Source organism: Saccoglossus kowalevskii, chromosome 8 (assembly GCF_978046115.1).
Source record: "Saccoglossus kowalevskii chromosome 8, keSacKowa6.1, whole genome shotgun sequence".
Classification (NCBI taxonomy): Eukaryota; Metazoa; Hemichordata; class Enteropneusta; family Harrimaniidae; genus Saccoglossus; species Saccoglossus kowalevskii.
Window position 1 is genome coordinate 24,384,804 of NC_140648.1, and position 21,496 is coordinate 24,406,299.

At 36.2% G+C, this 21,496-nt stretch overlaps 3 protein-coding genes across 3 annotated transcripts; 2 read left to right on the forward strand and 1 right to left on the reverse strand.

Moving 5' to 3' along the window:
* On the reverse strand, positions 1 to 378 carry LOC144351885 (uncharacterized). Its single transcript, XM_078009138.1, has one exon. The coding sequence runs from the start codon at positions 376 to 378 to the stop codon at positions 1 to 3; it is 378 nt and encodes a 125-aa protein (XP_077865264.1).
* A 9,529-nt stretch (positions 379 to 9,907) lies between these two features.
* On the forward strand, positions 9,908 to 15,563 carry LOC102810095 (TPR repeat-containing protein DDB_G0287407-like). Its single transcript, XM_006816299.3, has 11 exons — positions 9,908 to 10,495; positions 10,656 to 10,829; positions 11,857 to 12,000; positions 12,290 to 12,578; positions 12,788 to 12,895; positions 13,806 to 14,080; positions 14,204 to 14,362; positions 14,456 to 14,560; positions 14,783 to 14,850; positions 15,152 to 15,239; positions 15,420 to 15,563. Exons 1-11 carry the CDS (start codon positions 10,178 to 10,180, stop codon positions 15,561 to 15,563), a joined length of 1,872 nt encoding a protein of 623 aa, XP_006816362.3. The 5' UTR covers positions 9,908 to 10,177.
* Positions 15,564 to 15,752: 189 nt separating this feature from the next.
* Positions 15,753 to 21,288, forward strand: LOC144351879 (uncharacterized). The gene is made up of 12 exons (XM_078009128.2): positions 15,753 to 15,796; positions 15,951 to 16,096; positions 16,532 to 16,691; positions 17,306 to 17,401; positions 17,671 to 17,825; positions 18,175 to 18,256; positions 18,555 to 18,710; positions 18,825 to 18,943; positions 19,163 to 19,307; positions 19,615 to 19,726; positions 19,954 to 20,197; positions 20,863 to 21,288. Exons 1-12 carry the CDS (start codon positions 15,764 to 15,766, stop codon positions 20,909 to 20,911), a joined length of 1,497 nt encoding a protein of 498 aa, XP_077865254.2. The 5' UTR covers positions 15,753 to 15,763; the 3' UTR covers positions 20,912 to 21,288.
* Positions 21,289 to 21,496: the final 208 nt, after the last annotated feature.

The following is a 21,496-nucleotide window of genomic DNA, read 5'->3' on the forward strand; positions in this document are numbered from 1 at the left end:
TCAAGACTTCTGTATATCATATGCTTTGCACAGCTCTCTTATGACATGTCCTTCAAGAAAGCGACCCTGGTCACTATGTAACCGCCTTGGGACTCCAAAGCGGACAAACCAATCATTGATCAACACCTTGGCAACCGTGTGAGCTCGTTGGTCACGGGTGGCAATTGCTTGGGTGTAATTAGTGAAAACATCAGTCATAACTAAAACATTTTCCCTACCATCAGATGCAGGTTCTAGTACAGTGAAGTCAATGGCTAAAATATCTAAGGGTTTAAATGCCAACATGCTACCCATCAGTGGTCTTACTCTTGGCATAGAAGCCTTCGCCAACATGCAGCGATCACATGTTGTTACGATTCTTACACCACGCTTTAACATCATTCACATAATCAGGCCAATAACACCGAACCCTCACCAACGCCAAGGTTCTTTCCACACCCTGATGACCTGCATGATCATGTAATGACTCTAATACCTGAGACTGCAAGCTAGAAGGAAGGACTAGCTGTTCAACTTCTTCTCCAGACTCATGAATGACCCTTCGCAAAATACCATCTGTAGTTCGAAACCTGCACCAACTACGCAGCAATCTCCTCACCGCCCTAGGCTCACTCATCAGTTGCCGACTGGTTGGCCTTTCTTGTTGCTGTCAAAACTTCAAAACTCTACCAATCACTGGGTCTTCACGTTGCAGTTTCATCAATTGCTCCTTAGGAATAGATGGAAATGTAACTGATGATAGCGAGGCTTGATCTGTTGCCTGTATTCCCTCCAGTCTAGTAAACACCACCCTTTGTATTTGGGTTCGCAATTCAAGTGGTATAAAGGAACTTGCTGTAGTACCACTCAACATGGTTTGAACTTTTATAGATTGCACTGTGACAGTAGACTGGTTCTGTACACTTTTACGACTGAGGGCGTCTGCATTTTTGTTGTGTCGACCTGAACGATATTTGATACTGAAATAAAATTGTGATAACTGTGAAACCCATCGCATTTCAGTAGTACCCAATTTGGAAGTTTCCAAATAACAAAGTGGATTGTTGTCTGTAAACACTGTAAATTTGGCTCCAAGGAGGTAGTCCCTAAATTTATCAGTAATGGCCCATTTAAGAGCCAACAATTCCAACTTCATGGCACTATAATTTTGCATATTACGTTCCGAAGATTTCAGGTTTCGACTACCCTAAGCAATCACCACTCTACCCGCTTCTTGATCTTGGGACAAGACAGAACCAAGGCCTTTGAAACTGGTGTCTGTCTCCAAAACAAAAGGTTTAGTAAAGTCGGGATATTCCAAAATCGGTGCTGACACTAATCTATCCTTCAACACTTGAAATGCTATATCACACGATTCATTCCAGCGTTCTACGAAAGAACACTGGGCTGCACTTTGATTTTCTTTCTTTTGCTCATAAGCAGTCCCTTTACCCTTGCCTTTAATTTTCTTTGGCCCATTCAAAAGCGAATGAAAAGGAGCAGCTATCTTAGCAAACTGTGGTATATATCTTCGGTAATAACCGGCCAATCAAAGAAAGCCACGCAACTCAGTCTCACTCTTGGGTTTCTCCCAACTCACTACGGCACTTATCTTCTCTGGGTCAGTAGCAATTCCCTTCTCCGACACCAGATGTCCAAGATATTTCACTTCTTTCTTTAGTAAATAGCATTTACTAGGTTTAACTTTAAGACCTTCAGTCCTCAATTTAGAGAACACCACATCCAATCGCTGGACCATCTCATAAAAAGTCTGAGGGAAAACAAGGATGTCATCAAGATATAACAAGAGGGTCTCATAACTCTGGTCTCTTAGACAGGCCTCCATAAGCCTCTGGAAACTGGCAACGGCATTGCACAAGCCAAACAGAAGGCGAGTAAATTCATAATGACCGCCACCACCAACTCTAAAGGCAGTCTTGTGAATGTCATTTTCATCCATTGCGCATTGCAAATAACCTTGTGTTAAGTCAAGTGAGCTATAATATTTTGCTCCCCTCAATGCTTCAAGTGACTCTTCAATGCGAGGAAGGGGGTAAGCATCACGCGATTTTTTTTATTCAAAGCACGGTAATCCACACAAATTCATAAACCTCCATCCCTTTTTCGAACAAGCACAGCTTGAGAAGCATAGGGGCTGGAACTGGGTCTGATTATACCATGCAATAGCCATTGTTGTAAATGACGTTTAATTTCTGGTTGTAAGTGTGGGGGAACCCGGCGATATGCATGCTTCACTGGGATATCATCTGTTGTATGTATTTTGTGTTTAACTGTTTCTGAGTATCCAAGATCATCATCAGTTCTACTGAACACACGTTTATGTTTAATTAGCAAATCAATCAGCTTTCTGTCTTGTTCAACAGTAAGTTCATCATTGGGAATATTTATCTCTTTTATCCAAGAAAAGTCGTCTTCAGAACCATTTTCCATCATATTGTCACAACCAGTAGTCATTTTAGTTCCCATTACTAATTCGGAAGCACTGACTTGTTGAACTGTGCACATCTGGAGCTCATCCAGTTCATCAACACAAAACATTGATGCCAAACGAGTACGGGGTTGCAGGATTACATCTTCGTTTCCCAAGCTGGCTAGTAAAACAGGAACACGACCAAAATTAACATCAGAATAGGACCTCAGCAACACCAAGCGTCTTGGTAGGGGCCCGTCAGTCGCACAAATTCCTTCTACCATTGCGGTGTATGTACGATTTTTAGACAAGTGTCCATTTCCTACCACCCTTTTAACTGTTCTAGCTGGTATCAGAACTGGTCGTCTTCTAGCCACCTTCACAAATCCCACATGACCATTTTCTTCACGTTTGTGTTGACAAGAAATTTCATACAGGTTGACAACATGTGCCAAATTTCTCACCTCAGGGCGGTCATCACCATAAGACAAATCAGGACCCAATTTGTTTTTGATGTGCCTCAGAATATTGCTACCAATAATACTAGGAACTCTCTTCTTACGCTCCAAAGTCAATGGGTCTATAGAATCTTTTACCACCAAGATACCCATATTCTCAAAAGTATGTCCACATATAACCACATCAACTTCTATGTACCCAACATAAGGTATATCCAGCCCATTTGCAGCAGTAATTCGTAGCCAACCATTTGTAGCCTCAACTTCTGTACCAGAATTCTTTAAGTTGTTATAAAAAAAACTTTCTGTAATTGTTGAAACTTCTGCACCAGTTTCCAACAGACAGCACGCTAAACAGGAATTTAACAATACATCAATCTCAGGACAAGTACCAATGGAGCGCTCTAATACAGCTTGTCTTCTAGTTTCATCTATAGAGCCATCAGAATTTCCTCCCACCAAGTGGCCCACCATAGCAGGAGATTCTAGTTTGACGATTGAATTGTGTCTGGTTTCTCCAAAGCTGGACCTTGCGCACACTTTTCACGTCTGGGACAGTCGCGGTAAAAGTGTTTAGGGCTTGCACACTTGAAGCAAACCTTTTGCCTTCTAGCATTCACACCGTTTTGTGACGTTTCACCTCTGAAGTTAGATGTCTTGTGAGGGGTAGAGACCAATTCCATCAGCCTGTCAATTTGTTGCTGTTGTTTTTCCTGAGTGGCCATCAGTTTCTTTAAATCAGTTGATATTGAGTCACTTGTCTCGCATACCCACAACTTCTTTTTGACTCGAGTTGTAGAACCTTCACCCAACCAATGGATCGCTTTATCCCGGAATTCCCAGAATGGAAGATCAGGCAACTCAACGTTAAGACGCCTGAGCTCACACCTTCAGAAAACTTTTCCTTAAGGGTCTTCTCTCGAGAAATGTACGTTTTCTCATCCTTTCTGACAACTTTGTCAAGTAAACTCATGAGAACCAATGAATATTCATGAAGAGATTCCTCGTACAGTTGGTTTCGACAGTAGAACATCTCCATCAAATGAGTCAATGAATCAGGATCGCCAAAGACCTCATGAATAATTTGAAGTAATTTCGGAGGGTCAGACCTGTCTTCCTTAGATCTATACTTTATTTCACTCTTGGCGGAACCCTGCAGATGATCCATGATGTACTCAACTGCTTCACTGCCTACCAAAGAACGAGAATTTAAATAACCACGTACATCATCTATCCATTCCTCTACTTCAGGGTCTCCATCCTTACAAGGCCTCCCTTTCAATATGGCTATCTTCTTTGATTCTTTAGTCACGTACACTGTTCTTGTCCTCTCCAAGAAATGTGACCTGGGGTTTTCATAACTAGACCAGCCCGCACTTGCTTGATCACTAGCTATATTCACAGATTCTAATTCTCGAGTCAATTGACTAACCTTTTTAGACTCCCTATCCAAATTAAATTGAGTAGTACCAAATCTATTCTCAAATTCTTCTGCGCGATCCTTTTCATCAAGATACATTTTCTCAAAACCAGCCATCTGTGTGACTGCTTGACGCTGCTTAGACAATTGCTCTTGTAGTTCAGCAATCTGATCTTGTAAGGCATCCATTTTGAAGTCAAAACAACCAAACAAACCACAACCACTAAATCGCTAAATTTTGACAAAGACCAAAAACATCAACAAAATAACTACAAAGACAGCAAACATTGCAAAATACTAAAACTAACAGTTTCACAGTTACTAAGTGTTAGCACCACTGACCTATTCGACTAATCTAAATTCAATTGTAGCAGTACACGCACAAAATCGATCTAGAAAAATAGAATTCGTAACCTTAGGGATTACACATGGTCTAAATAGTACAAAGACGGTCTGAAAAACCTTAAGATTTGAAAAATGCGAGAACCGATATAGCAAAAATATTCTCAGTACAAAATTACAATGTTGATATATAAATAGAAACATTTACAAAGGAGAAGTCTGAGAATCTCAAATATTGCATCAGTATAACCACACACAATTTAGTATGGACCCATGTAACTATCATAAATACCAAGGCAGAAACAAATCCACACAATAGTATTGTATGTGATTGTACATGTAGATAAAGAACAATTACATGGACTTTGATACAATATACATCTCAAAACAATTCAGGCGTTGTGTAATATACCTAAAGTCAAATACACTACTGTTCAAGTAGAACACTGCCAAATACTAATGTTCAGTGCAGCTCAAAAACATTCAGTTCAAAATCACTCCTACTCACGAATTTCTTCTTTGCTTGGGGTGAAGACTAGGGTTACTGCTGGCCTTGTTTGCCTTGCTTGCTTGTTTTTGTACTTTTACGATCAGCTCCTAGGGTTCACAAAACCTTCTCAGCATAACACTCCAACGACAAGGTTTAGTCAGATTACCATTTGCAGTCATCCATCCTGCCGACTACGCCAAATGTGACCAAGGGATAAATAAGTATGGACGACAGAGGTATAATTATCTGGTACAACGAATTCCCGTACTGAGTTTATTTACCAAGATTACACAGGAGAGCAACACTGTAAATTACAGGAACTAAAAACCCCGTCAGTTGGTCAAATCTAACAAATTCCACACAGTTTGGCTTGTAGGAGCTAAAACTTTCTACACAGTTGAAATGAGCTGGACTCTGAACATTCGCAAACCAACTCCGGGCTGAATGGTTCAGTGGCCAGAGAGGTGAAAGGACGAGATGCTCCTCAGACGAGTCCAATGATGTTACTGACCCAAACTGACTTCTCAGTGCTAAGTTTCATGGGAAATATGCAAATTACTTCTAGTCACTCATGTGTGCCTTTTTTGACAAATTCCATGTTAACTAATAAATTAAAATACTGAAAATACACAAATCATATATCTTAAATAAATGGTTTAAATACATGTCTACATTATCAAAAAAGTCAGTAGAAAATCAAAAAAATAGTCAGATTAAGGAGCGCCCTCAATGGCCAACTTTACTTAGCTCACACAGTTATTTTTTTTTTAAACAAAAAAGAAGTCCCGACTTGCCAGTCTATGCATGAACACTCACCAGATCCAAAGAAATCGTTTTGGCTTTCCTATTCAACAAATCGGGACATTGAAGGAGTTTGCAAAATAAATCAAAAAATAAATCATAAAGTAACTTATAAATTAAACTGAGCGTCGCGCAAGTTTAGATAGCTGTGTAACGATGGTGTGCCCTATATTACGAAAACAATTCTGGAAACAGATGAGTGCCCTCTGTAGTGTAGTGTTAATTTGCACTGGCCGAGGCATTGTTGATCGGGGGTTCGAATTCAGCTTTTTTTCGATAGTTTCACAATTAAATTAAATATCTTATGATAGCAGTATATTTATTTCATTATTTTATCAACTGGTGAAGTTAAAACAAATCCATAAAGTTTAAGTACGCCTTTTGGAATTATGCCATGACTTTTACTACTTCACTATTACTTTGGATGCATCTAGTCATTAAATTTAAATTCACTTAACTTAACCCACCCCAAAATACACTTGAACGTGTAATGAAAACTACACCCAGACGCCATCTGGTCTTGAATTATTCATTAGTTTCATGAATGACAAGTTCACGCAACAACAGCTTGCAAAAGCATCTGAATTTATTGCACTGAACAATCATGACCGTCACCAAGCCATATATGCACTGGGTGAAATATCTGGAAATGAAGTCAACTATAATCGATCACGTGTTCTGAACCAATCCTAACTTGAAAATTATAAATCCATTACGACTTGACCACTTATAGAATTGCTAAAAAATAATTTCAAAGTTAACGGTTATTTCTAGACAAATTAAAACATTATTTTTTAGAAGCAACCATGATTATGTGAAATTCTAGAGTCTTTTACGAAATATTAAATGTAATGTGCCCTCAACCAATGAAATTAAATCTGGCCGATGGTACAACTAATTGTATTGCCTGTTGAACAAATCAATCTCACCTGCCAATGAGTTTTTAAAAAGCTGTAATTGGGAAACTGAAACTGCACGACGAGTACTGTGACCAGTGTGTTGATAATGTGCCACATGATTTAAGGTAGAGATGCAGGTTCGTGGGCACTTGGGAGAGAATTTTTTTTTTTGCTTTTTATTATCCAAACAGTCTTGGCTATAGACTGTTAATATTTTGTAGAATTGTGAATAGTGGAACATACTCAAAAAACGATTTTAAAATATAGATGACAGATGCAAACATTCTCTCTTTTGTGAATGCTTAGCAAGATTTAGCAAGGCTGTACATAAATAATAAGAAAGAAACATGTTGAAAAAAAGAAATGACGGAATCTCCATATTATGCACTATATTTAACTTTTAAGAAAACGATAATACATTTAAATTTGGAACAGTTACAGCCATTTTAATTATGAGCATTAGTAAACTTCTTACTGAGTGAATTGTTATGCAAATTAGCAATTATGTCAGCTTCTTTTTAGTGCACATCCCAGAACTTTAAAAAAAATAGCTCCTAGACGCTTTGACCTTTTGTTTTGAAATTTTCACAAATGATTGACAATGTGTTTATCTTCAAAACGCCGTCGGGGCATTGTTTTTGGTTGAACAGTGTTACAACAATCGTGCAGACAACTAGCCTGGGTGTTAATATATGCATAAACTTGAAGTAGTGAATTTTGGGCTGCTGCCCTGCAAAATTGACAACTAGTAGACAGTTTTCAAGACGGCACTTTCTTCATAGTAAACAGATGTACCCATAAACCAATTTTGACAGGAAACAGAAGCATGGTTAAGGAGCTAATTTTTCTTAAATCACTTTTGACCAAAAAAGCACATTTTTGTGCATATTTCAAACTACAGTGACCATAAAAAAATACTAACAAAATTTTAAAATTCATACAATAAGCTTTCCGAAAATATATAGTTTTGTGGACAAGGGAGGTCATCTTGGTTTCCTAATTAACTAATTAATATACCTGTCAGGTAAACTGCATCTCTACATTAAATGTAAAAATAACTATATTAGAAATTGAGAAGACTAGACTAAGAGATACTTGCCAAATAACAAGGCTCCGGGTCGCAATGGCTTTGTTATAGAGCTATTTAAATATATCTGAACACACATTGTTCCTGTTTTAAAGCGCGGTTGTCGTCGCGCAGCGCGTGCTCGAATTTCATGTAAACAAACGATGTATTTTACACGCGTTGTATACGTTGCTATGAGTCCCATATCGAACACGACGCGGCACGACGACCACAGCCCTTTAATGTTTTTATTCAATAACATACTCTTCAGTTGTAAATTTCCTGTAACCTGGTGTAAAGCCATTATCTCGCTATTACATAAAAAGGGTGATCGTTCTGAAGTGTACAATTACAGGGGTATATCTCTATATGTAACAAATAAGATTTTAACAAAAATCTAAAATTTACGTCTGGTGTCGTCACAATAATATATTATCTGAAGCGCAATGTGTATGTTTTTCGGTTTTGATAGTTGTTTTAAGTTTTGGAAATTGCGAAAGCAAGTACGTAACGAAAAACGTAAAAATACAAAATTAAAACAAATAGTAAAAGTAAAATAAATATATAAAATAAAATACGCATCGCACAATACATCAGATTTTAATCAGATTGAGTAACAGATCTATCAGCTGCCTCTTTTTGTTTTTTACTTTAAAATATGCATAAGCCACTGACTGAGATAACTAGAACTATATGCTAATAGGCATCCTCATGAATGTTATTTAATGTTAAAAAGATTATCCGATGTTAAATTGGGCGTACAATGTAAACATTTTGCTTTTTCGCTTTAGACTCGGCAATTTGTGGGATACAAAAGTCGGTTTGTTTCAAAGATCACACGGAGAATTAGGGACTGTGCTGCAACAAGATGTTACAACGACACTGCATCTTCCCCAAAACTCAATTTGAAGTCGTCACTCGATCAAGAAAAATATTTTGTCTTGCATTTATGTTTTCAAATTTAGAGCTGCGTTATTAGGGTTACGTTGTTCTCACAATCTGCGTATTGAAAAAGAAAGGAATGAAAATCTCTCTCTTGATCACCGATTTTGTGAATACTGTGTTGAACGCAGATTCAAATTGAGGACGAATATCATTCTGTGACGATTTACCCTCGCTATCACCGTATTAGGTGTTTCCCACTCGCAAAAAAAATTATCTCACTTATTTATGAGTTCAAGAAATTATTAACAATTTAAATCAATTAGCTATTCGTGTTTATTTTGCCGTGAATAGCAGAGTTTGAATGTATTTCAAATTTACCATTGTATAAACTTAATATAATTAAATGAAATTGTATTTGCTCTTTGGGTCAATGACCTTTGCTTTGTCATGAATAAACATAAACTATAAACAACATGATACAGATAGAGAAAAAGAAACCAGTATCTCAGTGGAAATCTCTACCCTTGTTGATGTGAATTTTTGGGGATTTTGAAGAGAGCCTGTTCAATACAGCACACGCGGTTGACACGAGACTAAAATATGGGTGTCTACTATCGAATATACTATTATTACTATTGTGATCGTTATTGATATCATATGCTATTTTTAGTAATTTTGGATTTGTGTGTGTGTGTGTGTGTGTGTGGTGTCATCATTAACATTCAAAGGTGATGATTTGTTAAAGCTGTACATTGTGTAGAGTGAGGGCGAATCACTGAGTAGGACTTTGTATCTCTAACCTGCGGGCAATGACCTCCACCCGCAACGAGCCCTTCATGCAATTATGTGTCTGACGGTTTACCCGCCCGTATAATAATAATAATAATAGTATAGTATATATATTTTATTTGGCACGAAATAATGCATTGAATTATATTATCTATGGTCAATAAACATACAACAAAGGTAATATGAGGTACATATACCGTCCATTCAAGCAATTCAAGCAACGCGAAATGGTGCATAATTGAACAGGAAATTAATCCCATCATTCCCAGCGCCACGGTCACTGCGTTGCATTGCATGCGCGGAGTTCGTTTCTATGGGCGTCTTTGTTGTGGCGATGATAAACACGGAATAAATTATACTATTGAACACGAGGTCAAAGTGCATAGTGAATGTGCTTGTGCTGTTCTCGCTTGCAAGCTCCATTATTAAAAACTGGATTATCTAGTAGCGATTTAGAGAATTGTGAGATAAACTTGGAGACATTCGCCAGTAAGACAATTATTCAACCTTGAACTAGAGTTGGTATTTCGGAAGAAATCTAAATATTTGAACGTGCCGTGTGCTGAAAACGAAAGCAACTATTCATTGAACGAAGACTCCCAGGAAGTGCATGTGCAATGGAGAACGACGGGAGATTTGAGTCTGGGGGGAACCCCACGGAGAATGTTGCACGCCGTATCGGTGCACGCAGTAATGGTCGTATCGTACGTGTATACTTTAGCTTGCCGTTCCGAGGTATGGAGAGCGAGAGGGAGGAGCTGACACAGAAACAATGGCCCAGGTTAGCCAGCATATGCAGTAAAGCAGGTTTTGAGTTCGTACCTGTTGATTTGAGATGCGGAATTACGTCTGAAATGTTCGAAAACGCGGGAACGTTAGATTTGAGTTTGCGTGAGATAGACCGGTCTGACATATTCGTTGGATTTGCTGGGCAGGTGAGTAATTCAAACTTATGATTTTTTTTTAAATCGCGAGTGTCAAGTTCATGATCGATCGACATTACAACGTTCCCAGTTCGACTATATATTAATGTATTCGGTCCAGTTATTTGCAGCATTGTATTACTAATTTTAAATCATATCCTCATGATCTCAGCAATACAGTTTGCATGGCGAAGACAAACTACTGCAGAAGAGTTTTGATTCTGCATCTACACAATACCCGTGGGTGAATGAGTATCGTAACAGATCAGTTACTGAGATAGAATTCTTACATGGACATCTGAGAAATCCTGGAGATAAACCAGCCTGCTTCTTCTTCAGAGACAAAGTAAGCGATGTTCTTCTTGTCATACCATGGGTTCATGGGTTCATGATGCTCTTCTAACCGTCTAAAGATGGCGCTAGGCACGTTTATTATCGGCGAGAAATGATGATTGTGTACGATATATATATCGAAGAGTTTTATATATATATATATATATACATATATATATATATATATATATATATATATATATATATATATATATATATATATATATATATATATATATATATATATATATATATATATATATATATATATATATATATATATATATATATATATATATATATATATATATATATATATATATATATATATATATATATATATATATATATATATATATATATATATATATATATAGGGTCAACATTATACATAAATACATTGGACTATGATGATTCATCCTCATGAACTGAAAACGTTGTTCTTGTAACACATATGAGTATTTGTACGATGAAGCAATGACATTCTCTAATACGCATCTGCTTTTTTGGTACGTACACTAACAATTCCTGCATATGTGTATTTGTGGTTTTTAATTTTTATTAAACGAATATTGTGTCTTGCGTAAGAACACAACAGTTTTTGTTTATGGTAAATCATAATCCGATTGGCTTTACATTATGGATTATGAACGGTATTAAAAATAATGTGTTTTCGTTTCTATTTCATTTCTGAACGACAATGTGTATTGATCTATTGTTTTGTTTTTTGATTCGTGTAATGGTTATCTTTTAAAAGGCCCTACATGCCCTTTTAAGAAGCAATTATAAAACGTTGAGGGCGGTTGTTGTATCATCTTGTTGGTACTGTGAGACGACGTATACAACGCCTGTAAAATACACTGTTATTTACACGAATTCGAACGCGCGCTGTACGACGATCAACTCCCTTTAACCGCGAATTGTGGGCGATCTATCAGTAAATATGAAACAATACTTTGTCGGGCCTTAAATAGATAATAGTATTTGTCATCAGGAAATGAGACTATTTCACAAATTTATTTCAATTGTATTTATATTAGGAGTACGATAACAAGAAAGTCATTGAACATGAGACATCGGAAAGCGAGACGGAAGCAAACAATTACAAATCAGTTATCGATGGACAAGATTCATCTTCATTACTAGATGATTTGAAAACAAGAATTTTAGAGTCTAGAGACAAGGTAATCTGTTCACTTGTCGTTTGGTTCATTTATTATAACCTAACACGGCATCCAAACTATCACAATCACTAGTCTTGATCACATCTGGTTATGAGTTCAATTGTAACGATTTATGACCAAGAAAAATAGGCTATGTGTGTGCTCGTACCACCGCGGTTCAGTAGTGTGAAAACCCCATCCAAGAATATTGTCCGCAAAGTAAACAGTGTATTGGTTATTTATTTTCTATAAGTGTCAATTTATGGTAGGCTATCGCAGAAATAAATATACACGTTGCTTTCGTCTGCAGTGTCTGAAAGTGGTAGACAGTTATTCTGACCCAGTCGACGGAGCCAAAAGAATGTTTGAAACAGTTGAGAAATACTTGCGAGAAACTGTTTTGAAAACTCCCGCAAAAGATACAACAGACCACGAAAAAACTTCCCATCTACACAACGCATATTGCAATAGTCGCCTTGGTGTCGGTGCTAATAAGGAGTATATCGGAGGCGACAAGTACCTGGAAGAGGTCGAGAGGCATGTGCTACCGGACGTCGAGGGGTATCAGAATAAACCATTACTGATTTTAGGTAACCCAGGTAGGTGAATAAGGAGGGGCATGTTTACCATTTTAAATCTCTTCGAATTTGAGACCGACGCGTGTAGTGTTAAATAGTATACATATGGTGGACTTGTACGAAAGGAATTAATTAGTAAATTTCACTACGACCTCGACTATTGAAAGGCGCATCTTATTACATTATATTATTTCACTTACTGTGCGCTGTTTTCCTTATATTCACCATAGGTTCGGGTAAAACAAGCCTGCTGGCGAACTGGATACATAAACACCAGAAACACTACCCAGAAGACATCATTGCCGCTCATTTTGTCGGATGTGCCCCCAAAAGTACAAGTGAGTGATATATTTGTATGTAACTATAGCCGTCGTAAGCATTTGTAAAAAAAACGATATTGCCTCTGGTCTTTTTTCATGGTGGCTGTAAAATAATGGATACATATTCTCTATTACTACTTTATAAATACGCAATGTGTGTACATCCGCCATAACGAGATTTCGAACCCATTGAATGACAACTATTGTGACCTTTCACAAAATAAACCCACACAACGTTAGGATCTGTAGTTAGGAGGGAATTGTGTTCTTTTGGTCCAAAAGTAGAAGAAACTATAGAAAAGTATGTAAAAATGTAGCAACCAATGTTTTTTTTTGTGGGAAATTATTGGGTTAATGTTTTTAACCACAATAAGAACGTGTGTCAAGAAGCGGACCATATAAGTACCCAAGAATGTAATTCACTTTTACATATACGCGGGAGGGTCGTCACCTGCGCACGCGCGGGAATTGAGTCCCAAGCGATGAGAACAACACACGCTAAGAACGCAAAGACTCATGGGTAGGCGCTTGTTTGTAAGTAAGTAAAGTAAACTTTATTGACATTGTACTCTACAATAAAGTAAATATGTTTTAGAAACTTATTTGTAAAAAATGACACGATATGGTGACGACTCCCCCGGTTTAAAATATGATACCAGAATAAGTAAGATTTTTTAGTGTAACTTTGGCGAAAACCCAACCGTTTTGAATTAACAGACATGTGATACATTTAGAAGGGGGTAACTCAGTTGAGTCAACTTCGTCAACTTCTTTAATTAATGCTGGAATACACGCGTAGTTTTTTGGAAATCTCAAACCTGTGTTTACTGTTTGATTTTAAGGCATGTTGGCTCTATGAATGAAATAGCCACGTGAGTTTAATTGAAGTATGAGAGCTTTAAACGTGAGTCACATCTTTGTTCACTAGGCGAACAGGACGTGTTAATAAGGTTGATGACCGTACTAAGCTTGGGATTCTCTGAAAAATCGAGACTTTCTAAAAACGATGAAATGAACAATTATTACGACTCTGAGAACAGCTCGACAGCAAACAATACTTACGAAAAATTGAGAAAAATGGATATTTACAAAGTCGTCCGAGAACTTCAAGATTTGCTGAAGAAGATCTCCGAAAGTGGAATGCGTGCAGTAATTATTATCGATGCTTTAAATAAAATGGAATCCATGCACAAAACAAATCAGGTGGGAAAACTTCTCATTTAAATAATTTGAAAACATGTGACACATAATCTCAAGTAAGATTTTGTTTCATGGATTAAGCGTAGTTATATAACATGATAATTGTGTATTACAATTTTGTTGAAGGAATTGTATTGGCTTCCGACAGAGCTTCCCATGGGCGTATCATTATTAATATCCAGCCAGAATGATACGAAATCAACAAAGATTTTATTGGAGGACCGACAGTTTGATAAATTGGACGTGGGACCTTTGGATGTAGAAGACAGAGAACGAATTATTAAGGTAATTAAAATTAACCAAGAGATTATTTTTTTAAGCTGCAAACCACATAATAATTCTTTGATGACAACGTTTATGTGATTCGAATCATCACAGGAAATACTCGATGTACGTGGTAAGCGACTGGAAGTTGAACAAACTGAAAAGATAATTAACAAACCACAGACCGAAAACCCCCTCTTTCTGAAAATTTTGTTGCAAGTAAGTATCAAGCTAACGTGCTGTGATTGCCATCATTTCATAACTATAAACAAGATAATGTCCAGCCTATATTTTTTTTAATTATGTATCTGGTTATTGTTTATTTCCGACGTTGTATGTCGCCGTTGTTTATTTTATATGTATCGGGCTATTTTATTATTTGTTCGCGTGTAAGTTGACTAACTCATATTAATGGTTCTGGATCATTGTTTTACTTTTCAGGATTTGTGCAACTTTGGCTCTTTTGAGAAACTTGAAGAACATCTTGAGAGCTTGCTATCGGCTGACAGGCAAGTGTTATCCCGAATACGTCTATTTAATTATTCACTTTATTATTATGCTCCAAACTCCCACTAAAAGTAAAATTCACGCAAAGACATTACATTTTTACAAATGGCCTATGAAACCCAATCCAAAATGCGGTTGATATTAGCTGACTCCACACAGATGATGTGATCTTTTAAGGTATCTCCGCTATATTCTTGTTCACGTACTATTGCTTTATTGCGCTTTTATAAAACACTGTTTTTGTTAATATTAAGACCGCCATCCAAATTAATATTTCACAATTGATTACCTTTTGTAATTCAGTACGAAAGAGCTATTCAACAATGTATTGGAGAGAATGGAATCGTCCGTTGACCCGAGCAGTACAGGCAGAGAGAGCATACTCAGCAAGGTACATTGTGTTAGTTGCCACCAATGCTATTATAACACATTTTGCAAATTATTGATAATTTTTAAAGAGTAAATGCATACTATGTATTGTTAGCAGTTCTTATAATAAATATAGCCTTATTTTCCGTTTTCGAATGTAAATCTGATAATTGGATCATAGTGTTAATATTCTGTTGTGCAGGTAATGAGTTGCATTGCCGTGTCTCGCTATGGTCTATCGGAAAAGGAAATCAAATCAATTGTTAATATCCCTGATCACATCTGGTCACGGATCTATTTCACCATGGAAGAGTTCTTCATTGATAGAGTTGGCATTCTTGCGTAAGTAAATTATCATTTAAATTGTTCATGTTGATTCTTATATCAGGCCATTCATCTGGATTATATTGTAATTAACGTATTAAGTCGCATGTATTTTTTTGTATTGGACAGTTTTGCTTATGACGAATTGTTGGCAACAGTATACGATCGATATTGTGACGATGAAGGCACAAGAGTCTTGTATACGGAGTCTTGTATACGAGAATGGTTTCCAGTTATTTTCAAGGCAGTCTAGATGTAAGTATTTTACGACTCTCTCTTCCACATAATTGTTTGAACTAAACACTATTTTAATTGAATACTTAACTAATTGATTATAGTATATTATTAATTTATGGGATCGAAAGAAAGCAATACGATATAAATAATTAAATTAATCTTCACTGTGCAGGGAGTAGGAGACACGTTTAACAAAGATATAAAAGTGGTGTATAGGATAGTTGATGAGTTACCATGGTTACTGAATAAACTGAAAGACAACGAGCAGATGAAAAAGTGTCTCACGCACTTGGGGCTTTTTATGTCCATGTTTTCTGAGTAAGTTAAGTAGTGGTTTATTGGTGTATACAGTGTATGTCTGTATCGTAGTTTTTGTGTAACTGCAATCTTGATATTAAAGCATTCTGGTCATTAATGCAGTGTAATATACGATATATTATTTTCGGAGATTTTAAGTAGTCGCGGTAGTGTAAATAATATAGACTTATAAATTTCTGAAATAAGTGAAATGATGACATCATATTTCAATATATCATTAAAACAAAATTGGTATCATCAACTTCGATTTGAAATCAGAACCTTTCTGAAGTTGTTACAATACAACTTGTTTTGCAAACAATGGTGTAACACCTATGAACTAATGTGGAGCGCGTCTGCTTATAATGGCAAGGCCCGTTCGAATCTCGTGTTTATTGTTTACATGTAATTTGTGATTCTGTTAAATTATTCATTTCTCATCTTGTTCTATTGCAGCACTGATGGGAAATACGATTTATATGAATATTGGAATTATTTAGATAGCAAAGGCAATGAAATATCTGATTTGTATATGAAATCTGTTGATAAACAAGTGGCAAACATGTACACAGAGTGGTTTGAGAAATATAATGAGGTAAAATCCCCAGCAAAAGAGGTGAGCAAATTAAATATTCTAACAGCTAAGCTTGTCCATAATGGGTAAACACTCACTATACTTTTGTAGATGCATATGGAACGAATCTTCATAAACAAATTCCAAGAACAAAGCTATTGGTGATGCCAATGGACACCATCGCACGATTTAGCATCGTTCGCTTGATGTCGCGTGCATTCCTTTTGACATGGCTTATTAGCTGTCTATCAGTTGAAGAATGGGTTATTTGTGGGCTGGGATATAATAGTTGCCAGCGTCCAACAACACGTCTGTGCGTCGGTGTTGAAACATATCAAACATATCAAGAACACAATTACAAATAGAAACATTCACACAGTGTTATATTGAAGACATTGCACACTGGATATGAGCAGCATATTTAATAACCATGTATGATTATATGATCTCATTAAAATGCTTAAATAGCACTATTGCAGATTGAGACATGCAAGCAATACTTTTTTGAAGACGTTGGGCTAATCAATATATTTAAAACCCATATATAGTCAATTGACCTCATTAAAAATGTATGACTATTCTACACTAGGTATAAACGGCTTTCTTGCATAGTGCATTATTTGCACTAACGCAATTTGCACCTTATATTTTCTCAGTTGTTAGCAGTTGTGTATGCAATTGGTGAATTAATATACAACAGTGGTCATCCTAGGGAGTGCATACCAGTTCTCAAAAGAGTGTTGCGACTTCAGGTATTCTATTAATTCAAGCAATAGGGATAAAACGTGATTCCGACATTCTATAAAAGTTACTACCATAATATTTGTGTATACAAGTAAATATATTATTATATTGTTAGTTCAATAAGGCCTAAATAATAACAAATAAATATCTCTTTTATGTATTTTGAGATAATTTTATTGTTAATAAGCGTGTATTCCTAGATTATGCTAATGTGGCTTTTAGAATATGTTCATTTCGTTGGTTTATTCTATTCTAATTCTGAGCTGTATTTTCATAGAAATATGCATATACAGAGGAAGAATTACTTGTTGACACCAACGCAGCGACACTGAACTATAACACGTTAAATAAACTTGCAATCTCATATAGCGACACGGAGAACTTCGATGAAAGTGAACGGATATTCCACAAATGCTTAGCAATAAATAAGAAGTAAGTCCAAATATTATTGCCGAGCAAAGCGATGTTTGGTGTGCGTTATCCGCTCCTTCAAAAAAGGTGGTTAAAATTTAAATAGCGACATTTTCCATGTGAAGCTTTCAGACTAACGTCTCTCGAAAGTTTTACCAAATTGTCAGGAACATTACTGCAATTTTGAACACAGCTATGTAATTAAGCTATATGCCGCTTCTTATTTTCCCAAAATATAAACTGATTTGTGCATTCTGTAAATTATCCAGCAAGCAAGAAATGTTAGTGTGTGCAGAAACGTTTCCAATTATTTAAGTTTGTGAATGTAAAACAGGTAATCCTCATATGAATATTATGTTTTGCTCTTCAGGTTCGGAGACAGGTTTGATGACAGTGGTGCAATAATGAATGATCTAGCTGTTTTATATGAACGGCAGGGGAAACACGATGACGTAAGTCAAGTATTAGCATGATAAGATGCATATAATTGCACAGGAAATAACAGTATTCATGTACAGCATAGTTTTCTATGCTTCCTTTTTGTAGGTTTATTTTCAGCAATACCTCTGTTCAATAGTGTTGTTTAAATCCATTCATTTCACATATATGTGTAAAACAAGAAGGTACGAATATTATTGGATCCATCATGTCGATCGCCAAAGATATTATATTCCACCGAATATATTTAATAAGGAAAATGAGAGCATATTTTAGATTTGATGAAGATTGTTTTATTTTTGTTTTAAATAGGCGAAGAAACTTTATGAAAAGGTTCTAGAAATACGTCGCGCTACCCTAGATGAGAATCATATACTTATTGGCGATTCTCTCAACAACATTGGGACTCTGTTATTCCACACAACGAGGTTCGAAGAAGCTATAGAGTACTTGAACCAAGCAATTGAAGTAAATATACCCCCTCGTAATACATGCAGTTTGTATGTAGTATTCGGTATAATGTGTTCCTCTGGTAAAACTGGAAAAAAGTGTATGTATGCATATTTTTCTTATTTTTTTCAGGTATACGAAGTATATTATTTTGGTCGATTCCATCCTGATGTCGCAGAAGCATTAAGCAATCTAGCTAGTTGCTACATGAATTTGAAACAGTGTGATAAAGCGGGTAAAATATATGAAAGGTAAATATTGTAAAAGCCAAGTATTAATCGGTTATGTTATGTACGCTGGTCACTAATAATAATTTGCAATGCATTGTGGGAGTTATTGTGTGCATCGGAATTCGCAATAATTTACACAATGTGGCGTATATAATACATTGTCCAAATATCGATGCAGTATTTCCTTTTCACATTTCCGAGCAACTATGCAATTGTTTTGATGTGTTCTTTTTCGCGTAGAGTGCATGACTTGACTGTGAAAGCTCTTGGTGATCAACATCCCGATGTTGCTGAGAAACTAATGAACTGGGGAATGTTTTGCCAATCACAAAGAAATTATTTATCAGCTTTGGATATGTATGAACGAGCATTGCAAATATTCAAGGTATGACATCAGTATTATCTAATTCTTTTACTAAAATTGCAATATGCATAATTTTGATTATGATTAATTTCTTAACAGTCGCAATCTCGAACGAAATATAATGCTTGACATTTGAATATAAATGCAATCTCATTTAAATTACCGGGCTAAAAATTCTCCCGTAGTATTCATAAGAGAAAATAATAAATATCTTGGATAACTAACTGTATTGAATCCTTGCGCATATGAGGCAATTTAATGTTAATATTGTTGTCATGTGTCAACGTCGAGACAAATGAATAATAACGTGTTTCTCTGAATGTGACAGACGGTGTTTAACGACGAACACATGCGAGTTCTATGCGTGATGGAAAACATCGCCTTCGCGTATGCATTGCTCGGAAGACACGACGATGCACATCCATACTTTTCAGAAGCAGGTAACAATTTTGAAGTTCACGTATAAGAATTTAGTTTTCAGTCACTAGAAATTTGAGTATATTAATTTTATATAATATATGAGTTGGTTCCCGAGAGGCACACTCAGACACTCGTTGAATATCAAACAAGTTGTTTACATATCGCCTATTGTCCTTATGGGCCACCGTACTACCACACTCAAAATAGCTCTTCTACTGCATTGCGATTTTTTGTATTCGTTTTATAGGTGAAATTCTCCAACGCACAGGAAGAATAGATTCATCATTACCGGACCTTAATAACGCCATGTTAAACTACTACATCGATTCTCGCCGCTATGATGATATCAGGATACTCTTAGAGCGTACTCTGGATGCCAAATTCGCAAAAGCTGAGCACTTTATTATGTTGGATAAATTGGATAATATGGTCGTTGACGATGAAAGGCCGAAAAGACGTTATGAACACACTTTGGATTATGCACTAACAAGGTAATGTAATCTTTTTAGAAAAATATTTTTACTTTCAGGAAAATGTTCAAAATAAATGTGTTTTGTGCCGTTTAAACTACAGTCACCCCTTTACTTCGAACTCACATTATGGCCTTAGCCACAGAATCGTTGCCGTTCTAACACATAGTGAGTAGCCTTAGTTTTATAGATTTTATAATTTTGTGTTTCGTGATATTTATATATATTGCCTCTTTTTAAAAGTGGTAAACGAGCTGTAATTGTCATCATGAAGTCATTTTTCTATGAAGTAATGTCTGACTGAATTATATGCATAACACATTTACCAATCACAGTGTACTTTGGACCAACAAATTAACATTACGTGCGTTTTAATGTGTCATCGATTAAACTAGACGTAAGTGTAACGTGACAATTACGAAAGAATAAACGACTCTCGGTTGAACGAGTGGTGAAAGTTGTACGCCCTGCTGCCTCTCATGCTATTTTGTATGTGCTCGGAAGCTCAACTTCAGAGTACAAATTGTAATGGATACAAACCGTTCAACAATTGATGCCTTATATAAACCCAATTTAGAATAAAATGCCGAATTCTGAATAACGCCTTTAAGCAGTTTTTTTTTTAACTTCAACTTTTAAACAGTAGTTTAATTTAAATATACTAAGTATGCATTCTTTTGTCATAGATTCCCCAATGATGAGGAGTTATTAGAATATATAGAAGAAAAGAAATAGTAAAGCACGAGTGGATGGCTTTCGACGTGGTATATGAAACGTGGTGCATATATGGCGTCGAGATTGTAGTGTTTATGGAATCGAAATACGACTAGACAATGCCGAACGTTTCAAATGAACATTTTGTGTTATCATAGGTCCACGCATCTGATCCACTATTATTCTGGCGACGACGAAATACTGTGACGTCAAAATGACATGGATGGCGTATACAATAATTTTTAAATAGCCAGCTGTGTTTGGTTGTGTAGTAGTTCGTATTTTTATTGACTTCCATAAATCACATCAATATCGATGTCCCTACGGCGCCCACCATAAAAGCGCTACGTCGCTGGGGGCGTTAGTTAGAAGACTGGTGTGTGAATTGTATTTCGATGAGAACACAGTCATCATTTCACTATTTTAACTACATTGGGATTGTTTAATGATTTAAATTTCAAGAATATTCAAATTTTAAAGATACTTTAAAAATTCGACGTTTGACAAACAACATTTATTTTGTCGAACGAGTAAATGGTAATAAGCTAAATCAACAATGACCGGAAGTCAACAATTTGCATTTTGGTTGTGAACTCTTGTTAAAAT

Coding starts and splice junctions, on each gene's coding strand:
- LOC144351885 (XM_078009138.1), bottom strand. CDS start 378: ATGTTAAAGCGTGGTGTAAGAATCGTAACAACATGTGATCGCTGCATG.
- LOC102810095 (XM_006816299.3), top strand. CDS start 10,178: ATGGAGAACGACGGGAGATTTGAGTCTGGGGGGAACCCCACGGAGAAT. Junction 10,496..10,655: donor TCGTTGGATTTGCTGGGCAG/GTGAGTAATTCA, acceptor TCATGATCTCAG/CAATACAGTTTGCATGGCGA. Junction 10,830..11,856: donor GCTTCTTCTTCAGAGACAAA/GTAAGCGATGTT, acceptor TATTTATATTAG/GAGTACGATAACAAGAAAGT.
- LOC144351879 (XM_078009128.2), top strand. CDS start 15,764: ATGGTTTCCAGTTATTTTCAAGGCAGTCTAGAT. Junction 16,692..17,305: donor TAAAATCCCCAGCAAAAGAG/GTGAGCAAATTA, acceptor ATATTTTCTCAG/TTGTTAGCAGTTGTGTATGC. Junction 18,257..18,554: donor GGCAGGGGAAACACGATGAC/GTAAGTCAAGTA, acceptor TGTTTTAAATAG/GCGAAGAAACTTTATGAAAA.